At 42.8% G+C, this 14,335-nt stretch overlaps 1 protein-coding gene across 1 annotated transcript in view; it reads right to left on the bottom strand.

The window, feature by feature from the left end:
- AKT3 (AKT serine/threonine kinase 3) overlaps positions 1-14,335 on the bottom strand; it is a 734,901-nt gene that overhangs the window by 181,278 nt on the left and 539,288 nt on the right. Inside the window, exon 10 of the mRNA XM_069234462.1 lies at positions 11,370-11,498. Coding sequence (XP_069090563.1) covers positions 11,370-11,498 — 129 coding nt within the window. The remainder of the gene's footprint in view (positions 1-11,369; positions 11,499-14,335) is intronic.

The raw sequence follows: 14,335 nt of genomic DNA, 5'->3' as shown, positions 1-14,335 counted from the left end.
CCAACACGTCAGAAAAGCAGTGCTTGAGTGCTGCTATGCTCAACCTAAAAATAAGTTGAGGGTGAGTACGTAGCCTCTGGTAACCTTACAGGGTGGAGTGCACTTGCCAGCTGTCCCAAACCTAACGGAATCTGAGAGGTCCTGATGAAGTAATCTTAGGAAGGAGACTAGAACCCTCCCTCGAGCCCAATCAAATCTAGAATGGCCCATAACTTGAACCTGTTAACACAATCAAATGCACACAACAGGTCCATAAATGCCAAGTGAATTGGAATACCCTTGGCATATTTATATTTGTCCACAATAAGATGTATGTTGACACATTGTTCAATTGTCCCAAGGCCCTTCTAAGGATCTCTCTCTCATTCAGCCAGGCATGTAGATGTCCCAAGATAACTCTACCAACTATTTTGTTGAGGAATCGAGGAGGGATTTCAGGCGATAGTACCTTGGGGTCATGAATATCTCCCTTTTTAAAGATGGGGACAATGATTCTCTGGCGCCACGAGGGTAGGACCCCCACGTGACAAACTGAATGAAACACACTGGTAATTAAAGGAGTCCAGAACTCAGGATCCTCTTTAAACAAGTCAAAGGGGACTCTGTCCTGGCCCGTAACCTTTTTACAGGGACTACTGTGGATGGCTTTAAAAATGTATTCTTCCCTGAAGAGGAGTCCATCGCATGATACGCAAGCATTCTTGTCTTGTAATGAAGCCACATCATTGGATGAATAAATGTCAGAAAAGTGTACAATGCAAGCCTCGGAGGCAATAGGAACTTTGACTAACTGGGGATGGCACGGGGAAAAGCCACCCTGGCCTGTCTTCCAGAATGTCTGAGGATCTTTAATCTGGCATACAACAACAATAGCCTCCCTTTTTGCATTCTTGAAAGCGGACTTCTTATTATTCAAGGCCAGGGTGTGTGCCTTTCTACAGTCTGCAACGGCACTCTAGACTCTGGGGATCTGTTTTAATGCCTTAAGCAGTTTATCACTGGCCTCTAAATTTTTTGTCAAACCAGGATTTTTCATGAAGGAGTGCCTTACTCACTGGTCAAGTAAGGATAGATTTGATGCGTGATAAAAGTTCCAATAAGTTACTTAAAACAGAAAATTGACCTCCAGCGTCCTAGATACAAATATTTACCAAGTCCATATTGCTTCTGACAACCTGAGATAGAAATAAATTCATATCGGCTGAGCACGAGACCACTCGCCGACCAGCATCCCTGGTGGATAACACCTGACTACTCCCAGTAGTTACATGCTTCTGCTTCATAGAGGTCGCAGCCTCAACAATAGGAGATTGTGGTCACTATAAACTGAAACCAAAACCTCCTCCCCCCTAATCATAGTAGACAAACTCAGAGAGATAAATACATAGTCAACTATAGATCCATTACCTCTTCCAGTAAAAGTAGGGATGGCTGGTGACACAGACTTGAAAACCACGTTCTCCAAGTCAAAGGCCACCAACGAGGGGTAAAAGTGACGTCCCTTAATATCCTTGGCATTCAATTCGGCTTCCATTGCAATGGGGTTGAATATTGCTGGTGATAAAGACAGCAGGGTTCCCAGTTTGGCATTAAAATCGCCCACCAAAATAAGATAAAAGGGTCTGCCTGCCTGTTCCTCCTGTGTAACTAAAGCCAATCAAAGAAAACACACACCGAAAAGTTGAAGCACCTGTAGATGAGAAGTTATTATTGTAAAAATTCACCATACACGTCATAAATTTGCTTTCCCAACAAATATTAGAAGCCTGAGCCACATCCGTATCTAGTGCAATAGGTGATATAGTGCATCCCATGTTAACCTTAAACCAGGCTGCTAAACCCCATTTTGGGCGACCCACGGAGGAAGGCAAAGCAGAGATATTCAAACATGTATAGCAATAAACCTCATTGACTTCCCAGGTTTCCTGCATAAAGACAATATTATGGTCTTTGATAATGGATTGCCTGCACTCAGTAAGAATTTTTGAGGCCAGGCCAGTAACATTCCAACTAAGGCCGTTAATATCAGAGCTACACTCGACTTCGAGGCCACCAAACACAGCATTCTTTAGTTACTCACAGGTCGGCAAAAGGAGTTCGGGGTGCAGCAAACCAGATGGTGCTGGCAACAGGGGAGTGGTTGCGTGGTCAATGCAAATATTGTCCCTGCCACCTCCCTGGGCCATTCTATCATTCCTACAACCACTCACCCAACCAAAGGATCAGTCAGTATCATCCAAACCTGTGAGGGCCAACACCTATTTTGAAGGGGAAAGGAAGCAGCCTATTAAAGAGCTGGCTGGGGACTTGGATCCTGGGAGGCATCGCCATGACTGGGACCTGCAGCTTATAAAAAAAAGCCCAAAGGCAAATTCCTGATCAAGCTTATCTTAAACAAGCCACCTCTAGCTAGTGCCAGGACTCTGCCTGTGAATAAAGGGTTCCAGACATTCACAATGAAGATATCACCTGAGAATTGCTTTTCCTGACAACCAATGCCTTCCACCCGCTGAGTGAACAAAATTTCATTACTAAAGCCCAACTGTCCGCTCACATTGGTAGACATCCAGGGGATTACTATATTCATAAGTGCCCTTGTGGATTCAGGTTGGCCAACCGAAACACTCGCTACGCTGTCTAACCCAACAACATAGGGACATGATGCTGGGGGGGGAGGTCAATAACAGGCAGGGAGTCTGGTTTGGGAAATTATTATTAGCTTGTTTGCGAGGGGAGGAAAGGAGGTAGGGTAGAGCTCAGAGGATCTGTCCACCAACTTTCAAAGGCAATGAAGAGTGACCAGTTCCTATAGCTGTGGCCGATAAGGAGTTAATATCATCTGCTCTGACCCAAGGAAGGTGGGCAGTGAATAGCGTGGCAGATGGGATGGAAATCGTCAAAGAAATAACTCCAACAGCTGGGAGGGGAGGAGGATAATGTGGCCAACGAGCCCCCCCACCCCACACCATTGCATAAAGTGGTCTCAATTGAAACAAGCCGATCATAAAGCAGACATAATTTATTCTCTAGCATCTTGTTAAGACACACAGCCACACTATCCCAGGCATCAACAGACAAAAAGGGCACGTTCCCTGAAGCAACCATCCTGTATGGCCTATGGGACGCTGGTTGAGCACAAGGCTCGGGCTGCAGGGATTTTGGGGATTTTTTCCTGTGCTTGGCTGATGTACCTGAGACCAGTCTAGGACAAGGATGGCAGCCATTGGACACAGATTCATCAATTCCATCATTTGTAGGAGCCCCTGCAGCCAAGCAAGCATTTGCAGTCCCTTTAGCAAGTGTACTGGCACTAAACTTTCCCTCACAGATGAGTTTACTGAGGCGGCAGTATGTACCACAGAGGTGGAGAGATCACCAATACATGGTGGAGTTAAGTGGGTACGCATGGATAATGGTAGAGTCAGAGTCCCCAATGGTGATGAAATTAGATGCTCAGCCACTCTCATTTCATTGGAAACAAGGTCACGCCACCCTTGTCAAGAAAATGTCAGTAGTGCGTGGATAGTACTGGGAGGCAGTTGAGGACCCAGTAACAGCCTTCCGCTTGCCCATATTCACCACTAACGACTCACGATACCATAGGAGATTACAAGTGGCTAAGGAAAAACAAAAGGGTAAGTCCAGCCCAGTCTCTGCCAGTCTATGACGGGATAGGATGGGTCCGTCTTGGCCCCGGCACGTCCCGCACTGCTGGAAATGTCAAGCACTTATAAGAGCAGCAAAGTAATCAGCCCCATCCTTTCGTCGCAGTGAGTGCTGGGAGACATAGTCCCACCCCAAGAGGGCTGCAGGTGATTACAGGCAAGATGTGGGCAGGCAACCCGTTAAAACGGTGTCCCTCAAATTCAAAATCTTGCAGTGCTCTTACCCCATGGCTTATTCTGCTAGATATGTTGCCTATTCTTTTCTTGATAAAGACTTCAAGAGGCTTATGGTCAGTGTTAATAGTAAATATCTTTCCCCAAACAAAATTCTTTAACTTCTTGACTGCCCAGAACGCAGCTAAGGCTTTCCTTTCTATGACAAAATATCTTTTCCCAGGATTTTTGAAACCTTGAGAAATAAATGTGAGGATATTTTCAATGTTCCCATGCATTAATACAGCACCCAAACCTTTTGTGCTAGCATCTACCCAAATTACACTTCCATTTTATGGGCATAAACACTGTACTTTTTCCATCTCATCCTTTAATTCAGAAAACTCTCCTTCACATTCCATCCAAATTCCACTTTTTTTTCCAATATACCTCTCATACTAACTGTGAGCGGTTTCAAATTTTCCAAAGAATTCAACTAAATCCAAAAAGAATAAATTTCTTCTTTAGTTTGGGGTGCATGGTCTCACTTGTCTTAGCAAGTTTTTTCTGTAACTTCAATACATTTCTGAAATTCATATGGCCCAGATTATCCTTACTCATCATTCTCCTCTACTGTATTGGCGAATATCATTACATCATCTTAATATAGTCTGACACCTTGCATGACTTTTGAATATAGTACTCATTGCCCCCTGAAAAACAGGTGCAGCAGCGATTAATCCAGACAGCATTGATCTAAATCTAAAAGTCTATTGAATCCTCATGCAGACTGATATGGTGGTATGCAGATGTCAAATCTAAAGTTGTAAACAATTTGGCATCTCCCAATATGTTGAGCAAACAATAATCTTCAAGAATGGGAAATGTATCCATCACAACACATCTGTTCAACCCTCTAAGAACTATGCATAAACATGCCCCATAATTCTATTTCCATGCCACCACAAATGGAAACAACCATTCAGTGGCCTTCCTCCTCTCATTCCCTCAAACTCTCCAATCTTTTTAACTCCTCCATTAGTGCATCTTTGACATCTCTCAGTACATTTCTTACCTTGCTTACTATTAGAACAACATCCCTCTTCATTTTAATTCTGAGAACAAATCCTTTCGAGCACCCTCAATCTTTATTCAAAGGCAAACTCATTTTTTTCTTCACCATTCTTGTCAATAATATTGTAGTCATGTAAATCTCTCAATATAATCTAAGGATTGTCACTAGGATTCGAATTGGTACCTAAATCTCAACAGCTAATCAAAGCATTTCCTTTGATAGCTATATACATCTTTCCAGTTGCCTATCTACCGGTCTACTCCAACTGGCCATAAAAATAAAATTTCAGTTTTATGGGTTCAGATTACACAAAGCAACTCTGTCAGAAATGCCATCCAAAAATACCCTCATGTGAAAATCAGAAGTTTAACCCCTGGGTCAAACAACATATTTGCCCCATTTCCTTCAACCAACACTCCATCAAGTGGGCCTTAATTGTTTTGCTTTGACTTGCAAAAGAATCTCTTCGCAATCATCTTGTTTCAACGTCCACTCCCCATCTCATTTATTTTCCCTTTGTATCTTTACTACTGCAACACCTGGCCAATTGACCCTTCCATACACAGTTTGCAAATTGCTTTTGATACCTCTTATTAATAGTATAATGACCAACAGTGCCACATTTATATCACTTAACATGATTATATCTGGCAGTGGGGTGTTATCTGACATTAATGACATACTTCAAGTCTTCACTGTGTTTTTAGTATGAATAGTTTCCTTCTCAAATATGTTCTCTATTACAACTGCTGAATCTCTTTTACAGCCCTTTCTTTGAATCTCCGCAACACATGCTAAGTTGTGTTCCAATGTTTTTTTAGCCAAACGTATGATTTCAGGAAGAGAGGGATTACCATGAAGCAAGCTTTAATTCTTTCCTGACCTTGTCATTATCACATCCCAACATGAAGAGATCTCTCACACGTTCATCTAAAGTAATGGCAAACTTACAAGATGACACATGCTTCCTTAAATCAGTTTTGTAATATGTTACTCTCTCTCCCTTTATCTGTTTTTTTTCTCAAAATGAAATCTTTCCAATATAGTTGAATGTTCAACTTCATAATACATATTCATTTAAAATGTTCTCATCAGACAATTCTATTAAACAATCATGTAGATTGTGACCCTGTGGACCCAAACAATATAGTAATAGAAAAGCCTTTCTTTCTGTGCTAAAACTAGGGTCACAGACCTTTGTATATCTAGCAAAGGCACTCTTCCACCTTTTCCCTTTAAATACTATGTCCTGCAGGTAAAGTTAGGGAAAAAAAGAGGTGGAGGTATATTCTACATGACAGCTGAATAAATAGCATTTCCAGCAGATTTTCATTATCCCATCATCGTTGCCAATATAACAATGTTGCACACAGACACAGAAAAAAGATGAACAGTTCTACCTTATTCTCTGTAAAATGCTTCATCTAACATGTATGTCTTTATTCTTTCCTCCGCTCAGCTCAACTCCTCAACAGTCTTGCATTATTTAAATCCTTCAGTGTTCCAACATTCCATACTACATTGTAACCATTAGAATACTACTGACACTATAGGAGATCCCACAAGTAGCACGGGGACAGAAGTGTGTCCCAAACTGAGGATGTATGCATGAAGCTATGCCACTGCAACAGGGGTGATGTTGGGGAAGTAAGAAATTAATACTTTGAACTGGGCAGACAATTCAACCATTTTTTGGAGAAAATTACTCAACACTGAAAATTAAGTTTGGTTTGCAGTGGTAATAACTTACTAAATGAAGAAACTGGTCACTGTACATCCATGGCACACCCAAACGCTAAAGGGGAAACATTGGGAAATGTATCTGCTACGCCTAGCCTTGTCTCTAACAAGTACCTAAATGGGGAGGTGATAATAACTGTACGATATTTACATAGTGTTCCTGGAGAATGGGCATGCTTACAGCTAAAATGCTGCTTTGAGGTCAACCTCCTCCAAGATCAAGTGGATTATTTTTTCATGTCAACATAATTTATTACAATTCATCTCGGAAGTGCTGAGGATGTCAATGACGTGTCCTTAGCAGTGAACAAGAAAATAATTCTGTTTTAAAAATAAGAAGCATTTTCCTTTTCAGATTCAAAGTTGGGACATGAGGGAGAAGCTTTCATTGTGTTCTGCACTTTTTTGTTTTGCTGTAACACCACAGCAAAACAAAAGTGAAAGCAGACTGCACTGATGCTCTGAGCACTTACTGACACAGGATGGGCATTGTAGGAAAGGTAACAATGCCCCTTCTCCAGTGCTCTCTCTCTCTCCCTAGTGGATCGTTCTTTGGGATCCCACTGGGCATGCAATACCCAGGGAAGGACCCGCTTCATTAGACACAAGGGATCCCTCATAAATCAGGTCTGAGCAAGGGGAGTGACCCCCTGGGCATGTGCCTCTGCTCCCCAACTCAGAGCAAAACAAGCTTTTTGCCTCCTCTTGTGGTCAGATAGGAAGTGTTTACCCCAATCGTCCCCTCCCTGGAAGGGCAGGACAGAAAGCCCACCAGACCACCAGTGAATGGTGCTTTTCCTGTTTTTTTGGGGTGGAAAGCAACTCACCAAGGAGATATGCCAGTGCTCCCCTCACAGCCTAGGGCTTAACAGTCTATCTGCCTGACGGGTGGATGAGGGATGTTTACAGCTAACCAGCTCAGATGGGGGTGGGTGGGGGTGGTCAATAGCCCTTCAGATCACCAAGAAATATTTTTGAATATTTACCCCCAATCCATTTCCCCCAGGCAAGAAGAAAGTCCACTAGGAAAAAAAAACTGAACTGTTAGGGGGTGGGCAGGACCACCCCCATTGGTATTGGTCTGTGCTCTTCCACCACCCTCTGGGCACCAGTCTTTCTTTCCCCTCCCAAGGGGTGGATAGAGGGTGTCTACACCCAATCTTCCCAGGTGAAAGGCAGAAGGGTAAAAACCATGGTAAAAAATAAAGTGGGAGTGATCCCTAAAGAAATTGGGCTATGTATCTTTCCGAACACGGACTCAACAGTATTTCTGCAAAACCACAAAGCAGATTGGGGAGGTTTACTACACATCTGCCCTGGGAGGAGAAAGGGAAGCCCACTAGACACCAGAGAAAAAAGGGTTAGAAATTTCCTCTCACTTGCCATGCTAAGTGGCTGCACTATTCAGGTTCAGGTTAGACTGCCACCTAAGGAGTCCTACCAAACCCGGACTAGATACCACCCAGGAGAGTAGTATGCCTTGTGTGGATCACACAATATTTTCTTACTCACAATGACCTACAAACCTGAAGCATTCTTTACAATTACATATTTTCCTCATATTTTTGTGTGGGAAACTTCCATAATCCGAGGGGATCTCCAAAATTCCTTTCACACAGCTTTCCCCACCCTTCTTCCAATAAAAGAAGCTACACAAATTCTGTGGCTTGGCATAGCACTGGCGATACAAAAGGGCCCGAAGCGCAACTTAGATCAACATTTCCTGTCAAAACAATAACCTGTTTTGGCAATGGAAGTAGCTTCAGCATTTGGACCCAGGCTCAGCAGCCACCCAGGGAAACCTACCAAACGCAGACACTTTTTAAAACTAAACACCTGGGGGAATCCAGGGTGGTGAGGAGCCTACAATGTTTTCCTACCCACAATGCCATGCAAGCCGCAAACTTTTCCTAAAACACACATTTTCACACTTCTGTGAGGGAGAGTCTTGGAATCTGCAAGGATCCACACAATTCCTATCACTTAGCATTATCACACTTTTCTCAATACAAATGGAACCCCTTTAGCTTCCTCCTTGTTACAACATGACCTAAACTGTAATTCCTGTACTACTAGACTAGGAGGGAGGGAAGGGCTAGTGTATGATGACCATACCCTGAGCGGTGTAAACTGTGTGACATCATTGCTTGTGCAAAGTGAACAAGTGAAGGGTGAAGTGACTTTGCACCAGTGGGCCATCTTGGAAGTATACAGATAATTCTGACGCGCTGGCGTGCATGTTCACACAGTGCTGAGTAATTTAATTTTCTTAACTGCCGGCAAGTGGTAAGCATCGCTACAGATTTTAGTGCCCGCATTTTTGGGAGTTTTAACACAAAACTGTATCCCTGTTAGGCTCGGACAAATGGGGGCTTACTAAGCCTTAAGATGGAACTTTGGGGGTTATTCCAACTTTGGAGGAGGTGGTAATCCGTCCCAAATGTGACGGATTTACCACCAGCCATATTACGAGTTCCATAGGATATAATGGACTCGTAATATGGCTGGTGGTATATCCGTCACTTTACCGTCACTTTTGGGACGGATTACCACTTCCTCCAAAGTTGGAATAACCCCCTTTGTCTTTTACAGCTCCTTCCTCTAAGCTGTTGTGCAGAGAAAGCATTTCCGTCACTGGCTCATTCCTTTAATTTGATTTGGAGGAGCAAGCACATCCCCCCCACTGGGCCAGTCACTTTTGCAATTTATCTTTTTTTATGGTAAGTGTGCTAGGGACTATTTGTAGTCATACATTTTGAGTCTTTCATTGAAAACGATTGTTCCTCTTTGATTACTCTAGCAGCCCATTTATGTACTTTGAATACCTGAAGGGCCTGTTTCGAGCCTAGTCAATAATTGACCTAGGGTGAGTGTTAATGTTTTTACTCACTGTCTTGCTTGTTAGGACACTCTCCAGAGACCTTATTGATTGGTTCATTTTATTTTTTTAGCGCTCCGTTAAGACGAGCAGCCTTGCCGTCTTTCCATACTCCATAGCATTTCTTCCAATAGAAGGTAACTTTCATGCAACTTTGTTGCATGGAACTCACATGGTTCTTAGGAAACACACCAGCCATAGGTTCTCTAATCATGTCCTATCATTGTTACCCAGGTTGCCCCTCCCCCACTTCCAGATGAAAGTCCCTTGAGATGGTTTCAAGTAACAGCAACTATCTGGGTCGAAACGTTGATGATGCTAATTGTCTGTACTAAGAGGCATATCCCCCTTGGACTTAAGACATTTCTAGATGCCCTCCTGGATGAGCATTTGTTCATTGCATTTTGGACAGACACCTTGCAGGCTGCTGTAGCACTGCTTAGTTCGATATTTTATTGTATATTTAGGAGTACAGTCATCTTATCCTTCACTTATTCACTTTGCACGAGCACTGATGACACTGTGTCCAACTTATGGAGCAAAGCTGAATTTACTGCACACAGATATTTTCAGGCACTTGAGCTAAAATACATAAATTGTGCAGGAATAATGTTCTCTGGTTGTGTTTTCTGTTTCCTCATGTGGCTTTTCTTAATGCTACTGGTTGACCTTGAATTAGTTTTGTGGCAACGTGTGATAAGCTACCGCTAAGATTTTTGTTGTTTATACCATTGCTGCCCAGATCCTGAAGTTTACTGGGTCACCCAATTATATTGTAATAATGGGGACTTTTAGAAAGTTGGCATTTTCTTGCCCTAAGCATTTGTGCATTCTGGCAAATTTCTGTGAATGGCTCAGCTAATGGTGTTTGTGTATTCCTCCCAGGCACTGACACAAAGTACACTAGGTGTGGGGGAAGGATGGCCCATCATGCAAGGATGTCTGGGGCACAAAGATGGCACCAGGTTCGGTTTGTTGGGGACCCTAGGACCATTCTTCAGTGGACTCCTGGACCTGTGTAAGATTCAGCTAAACGTCTGTCCTGCAGTCAGAAGGACTGACCTTTTGCTTTAAGGACTATCTTGCTGCCCCTGCTATCTGAAGGAGGAGCACCTTCAGAGTTCCAAGAGATAGTTGGCTGCCCCCCCCTGTGTGAGCAACCGGGGACCTCACAGGCTTCAGGGGCCATGAACCGTGCTGATGACTGCTGTCAGTGAATTGTAACGCCCCAACAGTGGTGCCCCCCTAGGTCCTGGTCACTTGGAAGTGGTGTTGGTGGTACTGTTCCTACCTAAAACTGAAAGATGGGACCTAGAATTGTTTTCAAAATCTTCCTAAAAAATCGACACAAGAATGGGACCTACCTGCCAGCTGGACCTACCAAGGTGCATCTGACTCCAATATAGCTCCAGTTACATTCTTCTCTATTCACATAAATCTTGTTCACTGGGGCCTCCTGACAAGCCTCATGAAGCCCTCTTCTGCTACATCCTGCTCAAGAAATCAGACTTCCAAAAAATCGTTTAAGTCTGAAGGTAAATTCTTCACTGTGACCTTGTACAGCAGCTCCCTGACAATGCTGCCTCCTCCTCGGACAGAGCCTGCTGGCTTGCCCCACAGAAGATGGTACCTTCTCCATGACAGACCAATCATTTTATGTGGAAGTTCCCCACCCCAACTGCGGAGTCTCTGCCATCGTAAAAACTTACTATTAACTCAGAGCTTGTGAATAAGAAAATAAAAAGAGTAAACTTACATAAACGTGTACGTTTACTTTAGTGAATCAGGCCCTAAGTAGTCATATAGACAAACTAAAAAGAGGAAATGGTAAGATTCTTAGAAAAAGTTCTCATCTTACCTCAGGCGCCAGATATTCAGGTGTACCACAAAAAGTCTTCATTGTAGCTGCATCCGTGATCCCTTCTTTGCAAAGTCCAAAATCTGTAATTTTTATGTGACCATCTTTGTCCAACATTAGATTTTCCAACTGTGAATGTGAAAAAAGAATGCATATGAGAATTACATATAATACAGCATGGTAGTTTCTAAAGGAAAGGATTCCACTTACATTAAAATGACATATCAAAATCAAAATGACATGCATCACACAAATACACAATTTTCACAATATTTCATTAATTCACAACTAAAAAATTATACAAAAATCAAAACTTTGATTTTAAAAGGAAGGTCAATGCTGCATCTCGTGGCTTTTTAATATATTGATTTTTATTTCTGACTGTTGAATTCGGAGGTCAGATTCTACATTTCTTAAGCAGTTTTTGTTAGGTACATAACTGCACAGAAGGAATATGTTACTTACTGTGTAAGCATCTGTTTGTGGCATCTAGCGGTGTAGATTAAATTTCTTTGCCTACTCATGGTTTTGGGTCAGGATGAGCACAAGTTGTTTTTCTTCGAAGAAGTCTTTTGAGGCACAAGGTTGAATGACTCCTCCCTCTTGGTGATAGTGCGCATGGACATCAACCCCATTGTTAGATTGTTTTCCTGAAAAAGGGAAAGAATGGAGTGTATTAGTGTAAGTAATCAGGTGTCCATGTGAATTTATTGTCAGAAACTGCAATGACCACAAGTGTCCAGGGAGGCGGGTGGGCACATGGGAATCTAAAGCACTGCATGCCATGAACACATGCTTACAGGGTAAGTAACATTTTGTTCGAGGCATGTGTGGCTGTAGATAGCCATGTTTGCACAGACTTAAAGCAGTCCCCTACAGAAGTGGTGGCTAACCTGTGGGTGTTGCAGTTGTCTGTAAAAGTGTAGGTAAGCCTGTCTGAGCCACACTTGCTTGTTGCCATGCCAAAATATCCACACAATAATGTTATGTGAAAGTGTGTGTTATTGACCATGTAGCTGCTTTGCATATGCCAGCTACTTGAATGTTAGGAAAGCCATGGATGCTTCTTACTTCCTAACAGAGTGTGTTCTAAGAGTAGGTAAAGTTCTTTTGACTTTAGCATAACACGTTTGAATACATTTATCTATCTGGCTATGATTGATTTGGATATAGGGTTCCCTTTATGGGGAGCTGAAAAAGCAGCAAACAGTTGCTTAGTTTTTCTGAAAGCTTTAGTTCTATCAATGCAGGACATAAGGGCCCTTTCAACATCTAATGTTCGGAGAGACGTCTCAGCAACTGAATCTAGTTGTGAGAAAAATCTGGTAACTCGATTGATTGAGGTGAAAGTGGTAAACAACATTGGGGAGAAATTTAGGGTTTGTGCTTAGGAACACCCTGTCTCTGAGTAGATAGAAGAAAGGTTCTTCCAAGGTTAAGGCCTGGAGCGCACTAACACGTCTAAGTGAGGAGCTAGTAACTGAAAATGCTGCTTTCCAAGAAAGGAACTGCAGGAGGCATGTATGCAGGGGTTCAAATGGAGGGCCCATAAGTCATGTAAGAACGTTAAGATTTCATGAGGGTGCAGGTGGAACTTCTGGTAGAATAACTCTTTTGAGCCCTTCCCATGAAGGCCTTAATGACTGGTATTTTTAATTAAGCGACATGTTGCCTATTCTGTAGATAAGCAGCCATTGCGGCAAGATGTAATCTTACAGCTCTGAATGCTAACTCAGCTTTTTGTAGATGAAGCAGGTAGCATACAATGTCTGGTACGTTGGCTTTGAAAGGGTCAATGTGTATTGAATGACAGTAGCAGAAGAATCTTTTGCATTTTGCAGCATAGCAAGTTCTAGTGATAGGTTTGCAAGCCTCTTTAAGAATGGTCATACATTCAGGTGGCAGGTTAAGGTAACCAGACTATGACCTCAGGAGGCAAATCGCTAAGTTGACAGTTTTGGGATCTGAGTGCATGATTTCTCCATGGTGCTGAGTGAGAAGGTCTGGCCTGTTGGGGAGCTTCTCGTAGGGAACTTCAGAGAGGTCAAGTAGTGTTGTGAACTAGGGTTGGTGAGCCCCGGTGGCAGCTACTAGGATCATTGTGAGAGATGTTTGCCTGAGCTTCTGAACCAGAAATGGAGGGAGAGGATGAAAAGCAAAGGCAAATATCCCTGACCAACTCTTTCATAGTGCAGTGCCCTTGGATAGTGGGTGTGGGAACCAATGAGACGAAGTTTGGGCATTTTTCGTTTTCTGCAGTTGCGAAAAAATCTATTTGAGGAAACACCCATTTGTGGAAGTATGGGAGGAGGACTTGTGATTGGAGTTCCCATTCACTGACTTGTTGCTGCATCCTGCTGAGGAGATCTCCAAATTTGTTGTCCGTGCCTGAGAGATATTTTACTAACAGGTGGGTGAATGCTGTGATGTAATGCCCATTTCCTAATGGTCTGTGATAGATGAGATAGTTGCGGAGATTGTCTCACCCCCCCCTTGCTTTTGTACGTAGTACTTGGCTGTAATGTTGTCTGTCCGGACTAGGAAATGTTGTGAATGAGGTGAAGTAGGAATGCTTTCAAGGCTAGGTGAACAGCTTGAAGCACTAGGTAGTTATTATGGATTCCTCAGTGTTTTTTGTCCCATTTACCCTGTATTGTGAGATCCTTCAGATGTGCAACCTACATCTGTTTTGAGAGTGAGCTGGGGAACATTGAGAAATGGCCACCCTTTCAAAAGATTGTTGGTATTCCACCATTGCAGAGAGTGATGAGTTTGCTGGTCTATCGACACTAGATCAGATCCTTTGACCCTGTGACTGAGACCAATGTCAAGCTAAACACTCCTTTAACAGGCGTAAGTGTGATCAGATATGTTGTACTATGACAATGCAGGGGGCCATCATTACTTAAGAGGTGGATGACTGTCCTTACTGTGCATTGTTGATTTGCTTGAATTTGAGGTTATAT

This window comes from Pleurodeles waltl, chromosome 5 (genome assembly GCF_031143425.1).
Source record: "Pleurodeles waltl isolate 20211129_DDA chromosome 5, aPleWal1.hap1.20221129, whole genome shotgun sequence".
NCBI classification, from domain to species: Eukaryota; Metazoa; Chordata; class Amphibia; order Caudata; family Salamandridae; genus Pleurodeles; species Pleurodeles waltl.
The sequence above is the reverse complement of the archived record's forward strand: the minus strand, read 5'-3'. Positions and strand labels throughout refer to the sequence as shown.